Source organism: Apodemus sylvaticus, chromosome 12 (genome assembly GCF_947179515.1).
Source record: "Apodemus sylvaticus chromosome 12, mApoSyl1.1, whole genome shotgun sequence".
Taxonomy (NCBI): domain Eukaryota; kingdom Metazoa; phylum Chordata; class Mammalia; order Rodentia; family Muridae; genus Apodemus; species Apodemus sylvaticus.
The window spans coordinates 100,053,663-100,066,479 of NC_067483.1; the positions used below are offsets into that span (position 1 = coordinate 100,053,663).

The following is a 12,817-nucleotide window of genomic DNA, read 5'->3' on the forward strand; positions in this document are numbered from 1 at the left end:
CAGGATTATTATGGCCAACCACTCACTGACTCCTCCAGTACAGTCTCATGGAGAGGTTTGCCTTTCTATAAATAGCTTCTCTGGAAGAGTTCAACATTGACTTAGATATTTACAGGTGTCCACATTAGACACTTCTCTACAATCATTTTTACACTATGGTTTTTCTCAGTGAGGCCTTTCCTTACTTGAAGGCTTCAGCCAGACTCCCTCTGGCTAACCACAAATACTTACTCTGTTGGTCTAAGAAATTGCACCCATTTCAGTAGTTGCCCCCCACATCCTTCGAACTTTCCAGCATCCCACAATTGCCTGCCCTGTGTCTCCCTGATTACCAAGCCAGCTGCTGAGGTTACTAAGGCTAGTTTACCTGCCTCTGTCTGGTCTGTGCTTTGTTCCGGGAGCACAGTGCGCTCATCCCAGACCATCGACATCTCTCTTGCAAGCATGGCGGCTAGGAAGAAAGGGGAACATTGAGCTAACATTCCCAGGGATGATTCGGGACACTTGCTTAGAAAATGAGACAGCACAAAGGTCAGCTGATCTTTCACTTGGCTGTCATAGGGTCACAATTCATATAGATGGAGCGACTCCAAAATTCTATCCACCAAGTTTCAGAACTTAAAGCTTCTTCCCTCCCCTGTGCCCACAAGAACCCATAGCCAAACAGAACCACAGTGACACTTGTCAGCAGCTGTCTAGAGGGATGAAGTATCAAGACACATGTGTTTAGATCTCAAAATTTTTATTTAAAAATATCCAAAATAAGCCTAGAAAAATTAGAATTATCTATGTAGGAAAAACAGGTTCTGCTTTTGTTTTTGTTTTTGTTTTTGTTTTTTAAATGAGAATAAGGCAATAAAACCCACTGAGTAAAAGACATGGGACCTTGGGGTGCCACTCTCCACAGAGGCCTTTGCTACACCACCTGTGTGTAGACATCTTATTCTCTGGCTTTAAAACTCCACTTCTGTGCAGAACAGCTGTGAGAGGAACCACCATGTTACTCCATGGCTACAGGTCTCAGAAAGAAGCAGCCATGCATGGATTCTACAAAAAAGTTCAAACTACAGAACTCTTTGGAATGCCCCAGCTGCACATCAATCACCCACTCTAACCAGGTCAATTGAAATGTGAAATATGGTTTTGCTTATCCCCTCTTAAGGACCATTCGTGCAAAGGTTAATCCAGGGCCCCAGTGCAGCACATAGAAAGGGGTCATCAAAGTGTCACAGAATTTCTCAGAAATTCACATCCCAAGGACGGCAGGCCTATCCTTAACTAGGACTCCCATGTCGAAACACATGTCTGCCACACTGAATCTCTGGTAGAGAAGAAAAAACCAAACAGGTTTATTGGAGGTTCTAAAAACATTACGGTATAGTCAGGAAAAACCTGAGACTGCTCTGGATTGTACCTTATGCATCAGGAAGCTTACGTGAACAAATCTTTAAGGCTCCAAAGCTAGAAGATGTTTGGATATATTTACTGTGTATATTTACTGTGATTGATGAAGCTGCCAGTTTTGGAATAGTGTCTTCACCAGAAGATGAGTAGAAGGTGTTCCCTCGGGAACTGTCTTGGAGTGGAAGGTGGTCCCTTGGGGACTGTCCTGGAGTGGAAGGTAGTCCCTCGGGGACTGTCCTGGAGCGGAAGGTAGTCCCTCGGGGACTATCCTGGAGCAGAAGGTGGCCCCTCGGAGACTGTCCTAGAGTGGAAGGTAGTCTTTGGGGACTGTCCTGTACCGGAAGGTGGTCCCTTGGGGACTGTCCTAGAGTGGAAGGTAGTCTTTGGGGATGGCCTCAGTGAAAGTTCAGGATGAAATGTTCTGTCCCGTGGAGGCTGAGCTGGCCCAGCAGCTACACAGTTAAAGAATTGTGTAGGTCTGAGCCCAGGCAATGCCCACATGTGAATAGCAGTACAGGAATCCCAGGACAGACAGGGTCACCCACGGCCATCCTGTGTGAAGAGACAAAGAGGAAGAATCATTAGGATACCTGGCTGGGCCCTCCCTTGTGGACAAATTGTCCCCCAAGAAAATGGCAACAGAAACACAGGCCTCCAGAAAGCCAGCTTTGTGTGGACCTAGCAGGCGGGTTCCTGTGTCCTCACCAGGGTCACTGTGAGGTGATAGTTGCATGACTGTGAAAGCAGACTCACTCAGAAACAGGGCATGCTTCTAGAGAACGTGTCCTTTGGAGACTAAAGTAAATAACCAGAGAGAAGATACACTTGTGGGTACCAGTGTCAGTCTGCAAATCAGACCACGGTTACAGGGAACACAGTGGAACCTTTTTAGCACATAGAAAGGAGGGCCCTAGATTAGATATTAGATTTCAAAACTCAAAACACAGGGCTGGAGAGATGGCTCAGCAGTTCAGAATCCTGCTGCTTTTGCAGAGGGCCAGAGTTCAGTTCCTAGCACCTACAAGGTGACTTCCTGTAACTCCAGGACCAGAGAATTTAATGCCGTATTTTGGCCTCTGCAGCCACTGCTGCATTGTGTACACATATCTACACTCAGGTACACATGTGCACTCAGGCACACTTACATACACACATGCACACACACATGCACACACACATGCACACATGTATACACATGCACACATACATGTCTGCATAGTCAGGAACACACAGACATTATATGTACACACATAATCAGGAACATACACATATGTATACATACACACATACACTCAAGCATACATGTATACATGCACACACAAATACACATGTGTACATACACAAGTACACACATACATGCATACACACATGTGCACACACACACACACACTGAATAAATAGAAATATCTTGTGAAAGAGAACTGTCAAAGTTTGGGGCTGGAGAGATGGTTCAGCCATTAAGGGTACTTACTGCTCTTGCAAAGAATATGGGTTCAGTTCCCAGATTCCACATGGCACACAGCTCACAACTGTTTGTAACTCCCATTTTTTTCTGGCCTCTAGTATACACACATACTGCAGGTTCATATATGCATACACATACAAATAAACAAACAAATAAACAAACAAACAAACAAATAATCTACCTCTAAAAACAAACCTCAGCGTTTTAAGCAGCTCCTTCTACAACACACACATCTTAGGCTATCTGATCTATTCTTGTGTTTATTACCAGTGTCAAACTTTCTTGGGAACATTAGAGAATTAGATATGAGAAGCCAAACTCCACAGATGCAGTCCTATGTTAGAGGTGCTCCCTGGCCACCTCAGTCAGGATAGGCACACACAGTAGGACTTGCTACAGTTGTTATTCTCTGAACTAGATAACAGCACATGGAGTGTACAAAGCCCATTTAGACTGGGGCACATGGGATGAGCAAGGGTTTGCCGGGGGAAAGGACAGGGCAGGTGAGAGTAACTCCGGTAACCAAGGGACAGGGCTCATGTGACACAGGTGCTGTATAGGGCTGTGTGCAAGTCAGCAGCTGTATGGGTGGGAAAGAGTTCTAATGACCATCAGCTGCCATTTTTATTAATATGAGCTCTCTGTGTCACTGCGCCAGGCTCAAGTTCAGGTCCTGACAACCCTGCCAACCTACCCTTGACAAAGTCACGAATCTCAAAGGTTAGATGGGCATTCCACAAACAGCCTAACTATTGCACTTATTAATGCAAGTGGAGTGGTCCAAATGACAGAAATGTAGTTGGCACTAGAGAAAAGGCAGTGATGACAGGGGTGGGGAGTAAAAACCATGGAAGCGTATCTCCTGAAAGACCAGAGTGACAACAGGGGCATTGAACCCTGAACTTCTTCCCAACCTTCCTGTAGACCGGCTTCCACGCGGTATGATGGTCCACCCCAGGCCTGCTAATGTGAGAGCCATTCATGGTGACTAAAACCGGTGCCCACAAATTTAATAGATTAAAACAACTGAGACACATTCTGTGATAGTTTTGCAGGCCATAATTGTGAAATCAAGGTATGGGGAGGGCCACGCTCCCTTTGGAGGTTCCAGGGGAGTCTTATTCCTTGGCTCTTCCAGCTTCCAGCAGTTCCTGCCCCCCTGTGGCTCACAGACCATTCTATCTTTCCTCCATCTTCGTGTGGCTGCCTGATCTCATTTCTGTGTCCTAGCTACTTACCTGGACATGTATGTCACTGATGCTCTGTCCAGATGTTTGCCTTGTAACTGCCTTTGCTAGCTACAACTGAAATGAATGTACTTCCAACAGATGACATACCCACAGAGGAACACAAAGTCAGATCCCCCCTACAGGAGGCCCCACGGTGGCTGGATTCATAGAATTTGGTGCGCGCATTAGCAGGGGCTGAGAGGAGAGAGGGATGGGAAGTACTTGATGGAGGCAAAGTTCCAGCTTTGCCAGACAAAGAAAGCTCCAGAGATTGGATGATAGTGACAGCAACATAAAATGCAAATCTTCTTAATGTCCCTGAATGATATTTAAAAATAGCTGAAACTATATCAAGTTATATACAATTTCCTACAATAAAAGAATGAGGCTGAAGCCTTTGAGAAAAATAATATATAGTAAATTAATCCACTTATAAAAAATGCAAACAATTTATAATGGCAACAATTCATGGTTACTGGGAACTGGGGCCCAGGAGCCTTACAGAAGGAAGTAAGACTCTCCTGGGACACATCTCTCACTGAGGCCAGACAAAGACACCTATTTAGGGGAACAGGACCGCAGGCAGGCAGGCAGGCAGGCAACAGATTCAGGGACAACCCCTACTCCTGTTCTTGGAGACCAAGCTACTCATCTGCTACAGATGTGTAGGGAGCCTAGTTCAGCCCATGCTCACTCTATGGTTGGTGATTCAGTCTCTGGGATCCCCTAATGGTCCAGGTTAGTTGACTCTATTGGGCTTCCTATGGAGTCCCTGTCCTCTTCAGATCCCTCAATCCTTCCTCCAACTCTTCTATAAGACTCCTAGAGCTCTGTGTAATGTTTGGCTATAGGTATTTGCATCTCTTTCCATTGGCTGCTGAGTGGACCTCAGTAGGAGAGGATGTGCCTAGTCCTGCAGAGATCTGATGTGCTGGCAGGGGGTAGTGTTGGGGAGTGATACCTAGAGAGGGCTCCCCCTTTTCAAAAGAGAAGGGGAGGGAGTGAGGAATAGGAGGAGGTTGTGGGTAAGGTGGTACTGGGAGGAGAGGGGGATATAAGGTAAAGAAGAGAGAGAGAGAGAGAGAGAGAGAGAGAGAGAGAGAGAGAGAGAGAGAGTGAGTTAGTTTCCTGGGGCGAGGAGGCAGTTTCTCTAATTTCCTCATTCACCCCCTGCCCCTCTTTCCCTCTCCTTTCATTTCTCTTTTGAAATAAGGTCTTAGCTGTATAGCCCAGGCAGGCCTCAAACTCGTGATCTTCCTGCCTCAGCCTCCTGAGTGCAGGAATCGTATGTGTGCATCTTCACACAAGGAGGACATTTCAAAATTCCATAGTGAGACTGGTTTCTAATGTTTGTGTAGCTGGCAAACATCCATCAGACTGTACACACCGATGATGCTCTTGACATGAATTAACTGCAATGATGCTAGAACAAAATACCTCAGAGGCACCAATTAGACATGCAAGTTGCAGGCTTGTCACTTAAGCACACAGACCCACATATCACAGACACAGAGATACATAGGCTGCAGAAATACCAAGGGCTCAAATAAAGCATGAAGGAAAGCACAATTTGGTTGTTAGATGACGTTGAGTCTTTAGTCTTGCATCTTCTAAGTGTGTCAGGACCCAGCTCTGGGCTCATGGAGCCTCCCTTACTCCATGGGGGGGGGGGGCGGGGGCTCTCAGATGCTCCCTCTTCACCCTGCAGATGGATTTGGCAGAGGACATGCTGAAACAGCTGAGTCAGCACAAATCAGTATCCCGTGGAGAAATCAATGCACTCCTGATGGATGGGGTTAGCTGAGTTGCTGGGCAGTGCGGGGGGTCTGTCACTCACCCCCACCAAAGGCTCACTGAGCTAGCCACTTCTGCAACAGTCCATCTGCTTGCTACCTTGCTCTTTCAAAAGCCACAGCCCACCATTTACTGTTTCTAGAAGACAAATGTCTGGTGGCCACCTGGCGAGCGTGATCTGCAGGAATGTGGTCCAACGTCTCAGCACCATGTGTTCTGGCCACATGTGTGAAGCTTTAAAATGGGATGGCGCTGCTCAGCTTACAGAGATCACACTCTTAGGTAGTCCTTCTCGCCTTTTAATCTATTATTCACTGTTATCTGCAATTAAAATGCCTTAGCTTCTTCTTTTCATCCACCCAGGTGAGTGTTCCTGTCAGAGGCCCCTGCACCTGCTGTTCACCGGCCCTCCAGCTACCCAGTGCTCACAGATCACCTGTGATGGGCAGTTCTCCTGAGGGCTGAGGGATACCTAGGACCCTCACAGATGGACTCGTGGCTTCTACAGCTCATAGACCTCTATTCTGGTCCCATGAAGCAATGTCATCATGAGCCTCAAAGCCACTCTGAGAAGGGGAAAATAGCCATTAGGCTCAAAGGAAACAAGGCTTGCCTTCCAATGCACATTCCTCTGCTTGGGGTACGGGGGTCCCGGCCTGTCAGAGTAAGGGCTGACACCGTCACCCTCTGTCAACTGATTGGCTCAGTTATGTTTGTCCAACAGGAAGACTGAATAAAGAGGCGATTCTTAGATCAAGAAGATTTGAGCACAAGAAGAGGTGCTTCTTGGGTGGGTCAATGAATGTGAGGACCAAAGAGCAGATTCTCTCCAACTGAGGCCAGATCCAGGCGAACTCTGAGAGCTGACACTGAGCAAGGGCATGAGAGGCTGTACCAGTGTTAAGACCGGCACACCCGCCAACTAGTAAAAAGGCATCTTTGTAGCTCCAAGGTCAGAGGAAGCCATCCTTTTCCTTAGTGTTTGCCTCGGCCCCAGCTGAGTGTGCTAGCTCCGGATCTGAGAAACACGGGTATCCTGCCTAGACTCTCTGCACACCTCCCAAGAGGTTTAGTGTCATCGGGCTGTTAATTATTCAACTGCCTCTTTGCCTGGCTGCCTTCTCTGAAAGTGCAGCCCCCAGCAGCACATTGTGTTTAATGATGTTCAGATCCGATTCGGGAAATGGCGAGGTGCTTCATTTAAATCCTACTTACTCCAGTGGCTGTGGCCAGATCCCACGAGCCATTCATCAAATGGTCTTGAGCCCAAGTCCCTTCCTCCCGGGCTAAATTTAGATCTTTAATAAGTTGTGGGGCACGAGTCTTTCCTGGCAGAGGGCTGGCTACTGATCCAGGGACGGGCACATGAAAAGCACAAAGCCATCCAGGCATTGGTGCCCATGAACTGCAGGGCCCATTCCAAATGCACAGGGACACAGATAAAAGTTCTGAGGAACCTGTTCCTACCTTAGGTTCTAAGAAGAATGTTGGACCTGAACCCAGGTTTTAGATCCATCCTTTCATGAGAAAAACAAAACCAAAACACACATAAACAAACAAACACACACACACACACACACACACACACACAACAAATGGTTCATGTGTGTAGGGAGGCTGCAGCCATGTTCCCAAGGAACCAAGTTTAAAGGCAGACAGCAGGCCCCACCTACCCTGTAGCTTCTGAGGAGGCAAGGCTCAGACTTGAGACTGAGTTTTTACCAAGTTCCCTGGGGCTGTGGATATTGTGAGTTCAGAGACTGTAATTGTTCCAGAGACTCCTCAGGATGGCGAGGGATGGGCTTCTGCCACAGCTGTCTGTCAGTAGACTACAGACAGGCATTCCTTACACTCAAACCGTCTGCAGCTCTGTCCAGGCTCACAGTCTGTCTCAGCATGAGGTGTACAGCCCATCCCTTAGCCACACGAAGACCAACGATCAAAGAACACTAATCCTTTCTCCAAAGTATAACAACTAGCTGACCATCAACCCAATGTGCTACACACATCTCCAAAGTGAGCCTGGCTGCAGAGCTGAGAGGGAAGCACTACTTGCTTCAGGGTAAGGCAAACCACAGGCTGCAAGCAGGCCTGCCTCCCAGCCTACCCTGGCCTCCCAGCCTAGCCTCACCTCCCAGCCTAGCCTCACCTCCCAGCCCAGCCTCACCTCCCAGCCCAGCCTCACCTCCCAGCCTAGCCTCACCTCCTTTAAGTCCCATGCTAGTCCCCGACCAGGTGCCCAAGGTCATTGGTAGGAGGTCACAGAAACAAAAGCACCTTGCATTTGCACACGTTCATTATCACTAATTCTCTTGGGCATCGCTAGTTCTGAGACCTTCACAGCATTATAAAGCAGACCGAGAGAGTGGTAAAGAAGTACCTCTATGTCCTACTCCTCCATTCGTACTGAATTCTGTCTGTGGGGATAAAGGACTCATACCAGGGGCTCAGATGGCCTTTAACAGGGCTGTCAAGGTCACAGTCCTCTGACTCCTGTTATGGCCTGAACCTCCCCAGGGACTTCATCTGGGAGACAGAGCAGGGTGCTGGGGACCCCTTAGGGTGCATCCTGCCACCCTAAGGAGGAGTCTCTTGCTAGGTGCTGTGTGCCAGTTTGAAGCAGCACCCACAGTGGCCTATATAAATCACCTTGTTCACAGTCAATTTCCCAGACTGATGAAGCCGGCCTCTGTGGATTGCTCATCCTGTCCCAGCTCCCAGCACAAGCAGCAGGCGCTTTCCAAAGCACTCACTACCATAAAGTAGAATGACTTCATCTGACATAAAGGAAGCAAGGAGAACACACGGAGCCGCTCATTCTTATTCTAGCAGGAAAGCAGGAGGAGCTAACAAACATCTCTCTCCAAGGCCAACAGGGTGAGACATCTGCTCCCTGAGAAACCACCCCCAGCACTTGTTGCTACTCCAGCCACTGTGGCTGCAGGCTCTTCAGTCACTGGCCTTCCCAGCTCTTGCCCCTTCTTCCTTCTCTTGGGCTATTCACACAGCTTCAAAGATTGTAGTTCATTGTTAATTCATAATCAAGTGAAGAAATCCAGTGGGCGTCGCCTACTTAGCAAATAAGCTATGGAAAGCTGCCTCCTGACACAGAAGGCCTCCAGACATGCTGAGGGTGAGGCCACATCTGTACAGGGCCACCTTACCCACAGACAAGGCTGTCAAGACCCCAGTGGATGCCTGAGGTAGTGGGCTTTCTTCTGCACACACGGCTACAACACAGTTCAACTGTAAGTCAAATGCAGTCAGAGATGAACAACCAATCGCAAACTGAAACAATGTAACAGCACACAGCAGTACATCTGGTGACTGTGGCTACTCTTCCTTAGTATCCTGATCCTCTGTCTCCCATTATGACAAGATGAAGAATGACCAATCAAGGCCTACCTGATAAGATGAAAGAGGGAAATGACATGGGTGTGTTGTATACCAGGAGGCTGTTGTTGATCAATGGGTCAGGAACTTATGAATTATTTATAGAATTCCCCATTTATTATAAATTTGGACTGAGGTTGATCACAGCAACTGAATTCTCAGAAGGAACCCGTATATAAGAGCTGAGGAGATGGCTTAGTGGTAAAATGGTAAAATGTTGTTTACAAGGATGAGGATTTGATATCCCCAGGTATGGTGGCATGTGTCTGTGAGCCCAGCACTAGGAGGGCAGGCAATAGGATCCCTGGGCTTGCTGGCCAACCTCAATGTGTCAGTAAACTCCTGTCTCAAATGGAAGGCACCCGGCATTGGTGTGGTCTATACACACACAAACACACACACACACACACACAGACACACACACACACAGACACACACACACACACACCGAGCAGACACAGAACAGACAGCATTTTCCTGAGGGATGAGGAACAGCCTTCCTTTTCCCAGGCCTTGCATGTCAGTGAATGAACAATGAGGCTGCAGAAACACAGACACAACCCACTAACTTAACTTTCTCACTTATAAAGCTCCAAGTTCCTACTCAGGTAACTAACAGTACAAGGGACCTGAGCCAGAGTCGGCTGGCTCATACATCCACTCAGCCTCTGATCCCAGACCATGGGATGTCTTAAGTGGACAGAAACACTCATGGACTAGGCACCATCTGGACTCCCAGTTATGCCTGGGAGAGAGGAACCTGGGTGTGCTGATCATGGATAACCACACCCACTCAAGATGGCAGGGTGGAGATGTCTACCACTCCTTCCCACCTCTCTCAGTGCATCCTCTAGAAGTATCTTGAGAAAGGAAAGCACAACCAGAACCGTGTACACATCTGAAAAGGGGGCACTGCAAGCACATCCGATGTGGTTTGTGCCTAGCACAGCAGTTAGATTAAAGATTTCAAATAACTTGAATTGAATTCTGGAACAAACAGAATAACATGTTCCCTGCAGCAGCAGCAGCAGCACCACTACCACCATCATCACCAGCAGCACCTGCTGCTTCCTGGAGCTCTCAGCACCACAGTGGATTAGGAACTGAAGCAGCCACTGGGGCAAGGAAGGGCATGTGCTGCCCTCTGTCAAGGACACCACTGTACTGTCTTCAGGAGTCTGCCCTGCTCACAGGTACACTAAAGAACAGGACAGGGGTGAAAGCTCTCCCAGAGGAGAGCCCTCCCTCCCTCCCTCCCTCCCTCCCTCCCTCCCTCCCTTCCAGCAGTCACCGTTTTCATCCCAGGAATGGTGCCGGGCCCAGCAGCACCAGCACTGCCCTCCTGCCCACTCCCAGCAGCACCAGCACTGCCCTCCTGCCCACTCCCAGCAGCACCAGCACTGCCCTCCCTCCTGCCCACTCCCAGCAGCACCAGCACCGCCCTCCTGCCCACTCCCAGCAGCACCAGCACTGCCCTCCTGCCACTCCCAGCAGCACCAGCACTGCCCTCCCTCCTGCCCACTCCCAGCAGCACCAGCACTGCCCTCCTGCCCACTCCCAGCAGCACCAGCACTGCCCTCCTGCCCACTCCCAGCAGCACCAGCACTGCCCTCCCTCCTGCCCACTCCCAGCAGCACCAGCACTGCCCTCCTGCCCACTCCCAGCAGCACCAGCACTGCCCTCCCTCCTGCTCACTCCCAGCAGCACCAGCACTGCCCTCCCTCCTGCCCACTCCCAGCAGCACCAGCACTGCCCTCCCTCCTGCCCACTCCCAGCAGCACCAGCACTGCCCTCCTGCCCACTCCCAGCAGCACCAGCACTGCCCTCCTGCCCACTCCCAGCAGCACCAGCACTGCCCTCCCTCCTGCCCACTCCCAGCATGGCCTGTGGCAGGCTGACTGTGGCTTTCCTTGGAGGGTATCGAGCCAACGATTGATCTCGGTGTAGATTGGAACCACAGCTACCTGAATCCCAGAATGCTCCCAGATCAGCTCAAGAAAATGTGGGCTCGATATCTACCAATGCAGTCTGGGAATGGCGCCTTGACTCAAGCTCCTGGAGTACAGGGGAGGGAAAAGCAAAGGTAAAGACAGTGTCCTGGCTGAGGGAATGTGATGGCAGGGACACTGTTCTCAGCCTGTCCTCTCTCTGGCCAAAGCACTGCAGTTGTTCATGCTCCAGGGCACTGATGGTTTGGGAAGGCTGTGGGAAATGGCCAGGACCCAGACCCCCTCTCTCTTTAAAATACATCAGAACTCCCTGAGGGAGTTATTTCTTTGCCGAGTGAAGACAAAAGGACCCTGCAGGACCCTCCCATCAAAGCCATGCACCCCAGAGACAAAGGGCTCTGCAGACAGTCACAGTTTCCACAGGAGCCCTTCCCTAGGAACCCACTTCTGTAAGAGTCTCAGACCACAGACCCATTTGGGGTCATGGAGTGAGCACAGCCACTGAGCCTGCACAGGAGCCAAGGTGCTGCCACCCGGGGACATGAGGACTAGAAGGGGTAAGAAAAGGTGTAGAAGTAGACGCCACTCAGGTGGATAATTCCAAGGTGTGCTGACCAAGAGACACTGTCACAGGCACACCTCTTGCAGGTCTGGAGGGACCCTCCATGTAAGTGTGTGATAAGCTAATGTCCCAAATGAAGAAAGGCCACAAGGTCACTGAGAAAGGGGATCAGACTTATTCTATGTCACTCCAGAAGGGAGAAGTGGGGCCAGTGGGTGGAGGTGGGTTACAGGCAGCATCTTAGCACCCCCCCCCCCCATGAAAGGTAAGTATGCTGGTCCTCTTGATGCAGCCGTGTAGACACCTCTCAATAGGAAGGTGAATAGTACAAGAGTCTTTATCAAGGAGCGGGCGAGTACAGGGACCGGGTAACCCCTTCAAATCCATCCTGGCTCTCAAAGAGCACAGTCCTGTGAAACAAGTCATCTTCCTCCCCAGGGAAGTGCATAATAAGTCCAGTTACACACGAATGGTCTACTGCCAATCAGGCAGCACGGGAGTCCTGTGTCAGACAGAAGGCTGCGCTCCAGCAAGCAGTGACTGCGTGAGAAGGGAGGCAGAGACTTAGTGAAGAGTTTGGAACAGTGATGACGTGTATGAGGTGACTCATGCCTTTCTCAACTCTCAAATGACCCAGAAAGATGTTCATGCATCTAAAAGGCCTTGCTCTGAAGAACAGTGTATTCCCTTCCGGCTTGTGCTGCATCTGATGGTCCCAAGGGTAGGTCTGCATTGGACAGCAGGCACATCCGGCTGGATACTAGACTCCAGCTGGGATGAATGCATACTCTCCACGCCAAGGATCCTCTGGCAGCTCTAACCGGTCAGCTGGACTTTTGATCTACCAGAGCCCTCCGCAGGGCGAACCCTGACAGGGCTTCAGCTGCCACACACATACTTTCCCGTTGACTGCTGCTCTGCTGGGCACCCGCACCAGAGCCAGCTGGCCACAGGCAGAGAAGCCTGACGAGATATGGAGGAGACATGGACAGAAGCAGCCATCCATCCTCAGGGTAGCGGG

The 12,817-nt window shown here is 49.7% G+C and overlaps 1 protein-coding gene across 1 annotated transcript in view; it reads right to left on the reverse strand.

Annotated features, from left to right (window-relative positions):
• Positions 1–761: 761 nt before the first annotated feature.
• Hhat (hedgehog acyltransferase) overlaps positions 762–12,817 on the reverse strand; it is a 253,385-nt gene continuing 241,329 nt past the window's right edge. The window contains exon 12 of the mRNA XM_052200751.1: positions 762–1,956. Within this exon, the coding sequence (XP_052056711.1) occupies positions 1,865–1,956 (92 nt within the window). The 3' untranslated portion in view covers positions 762–1,864. The remainder of the gene's footprint in view (positions 1,957–12,817) is intronic.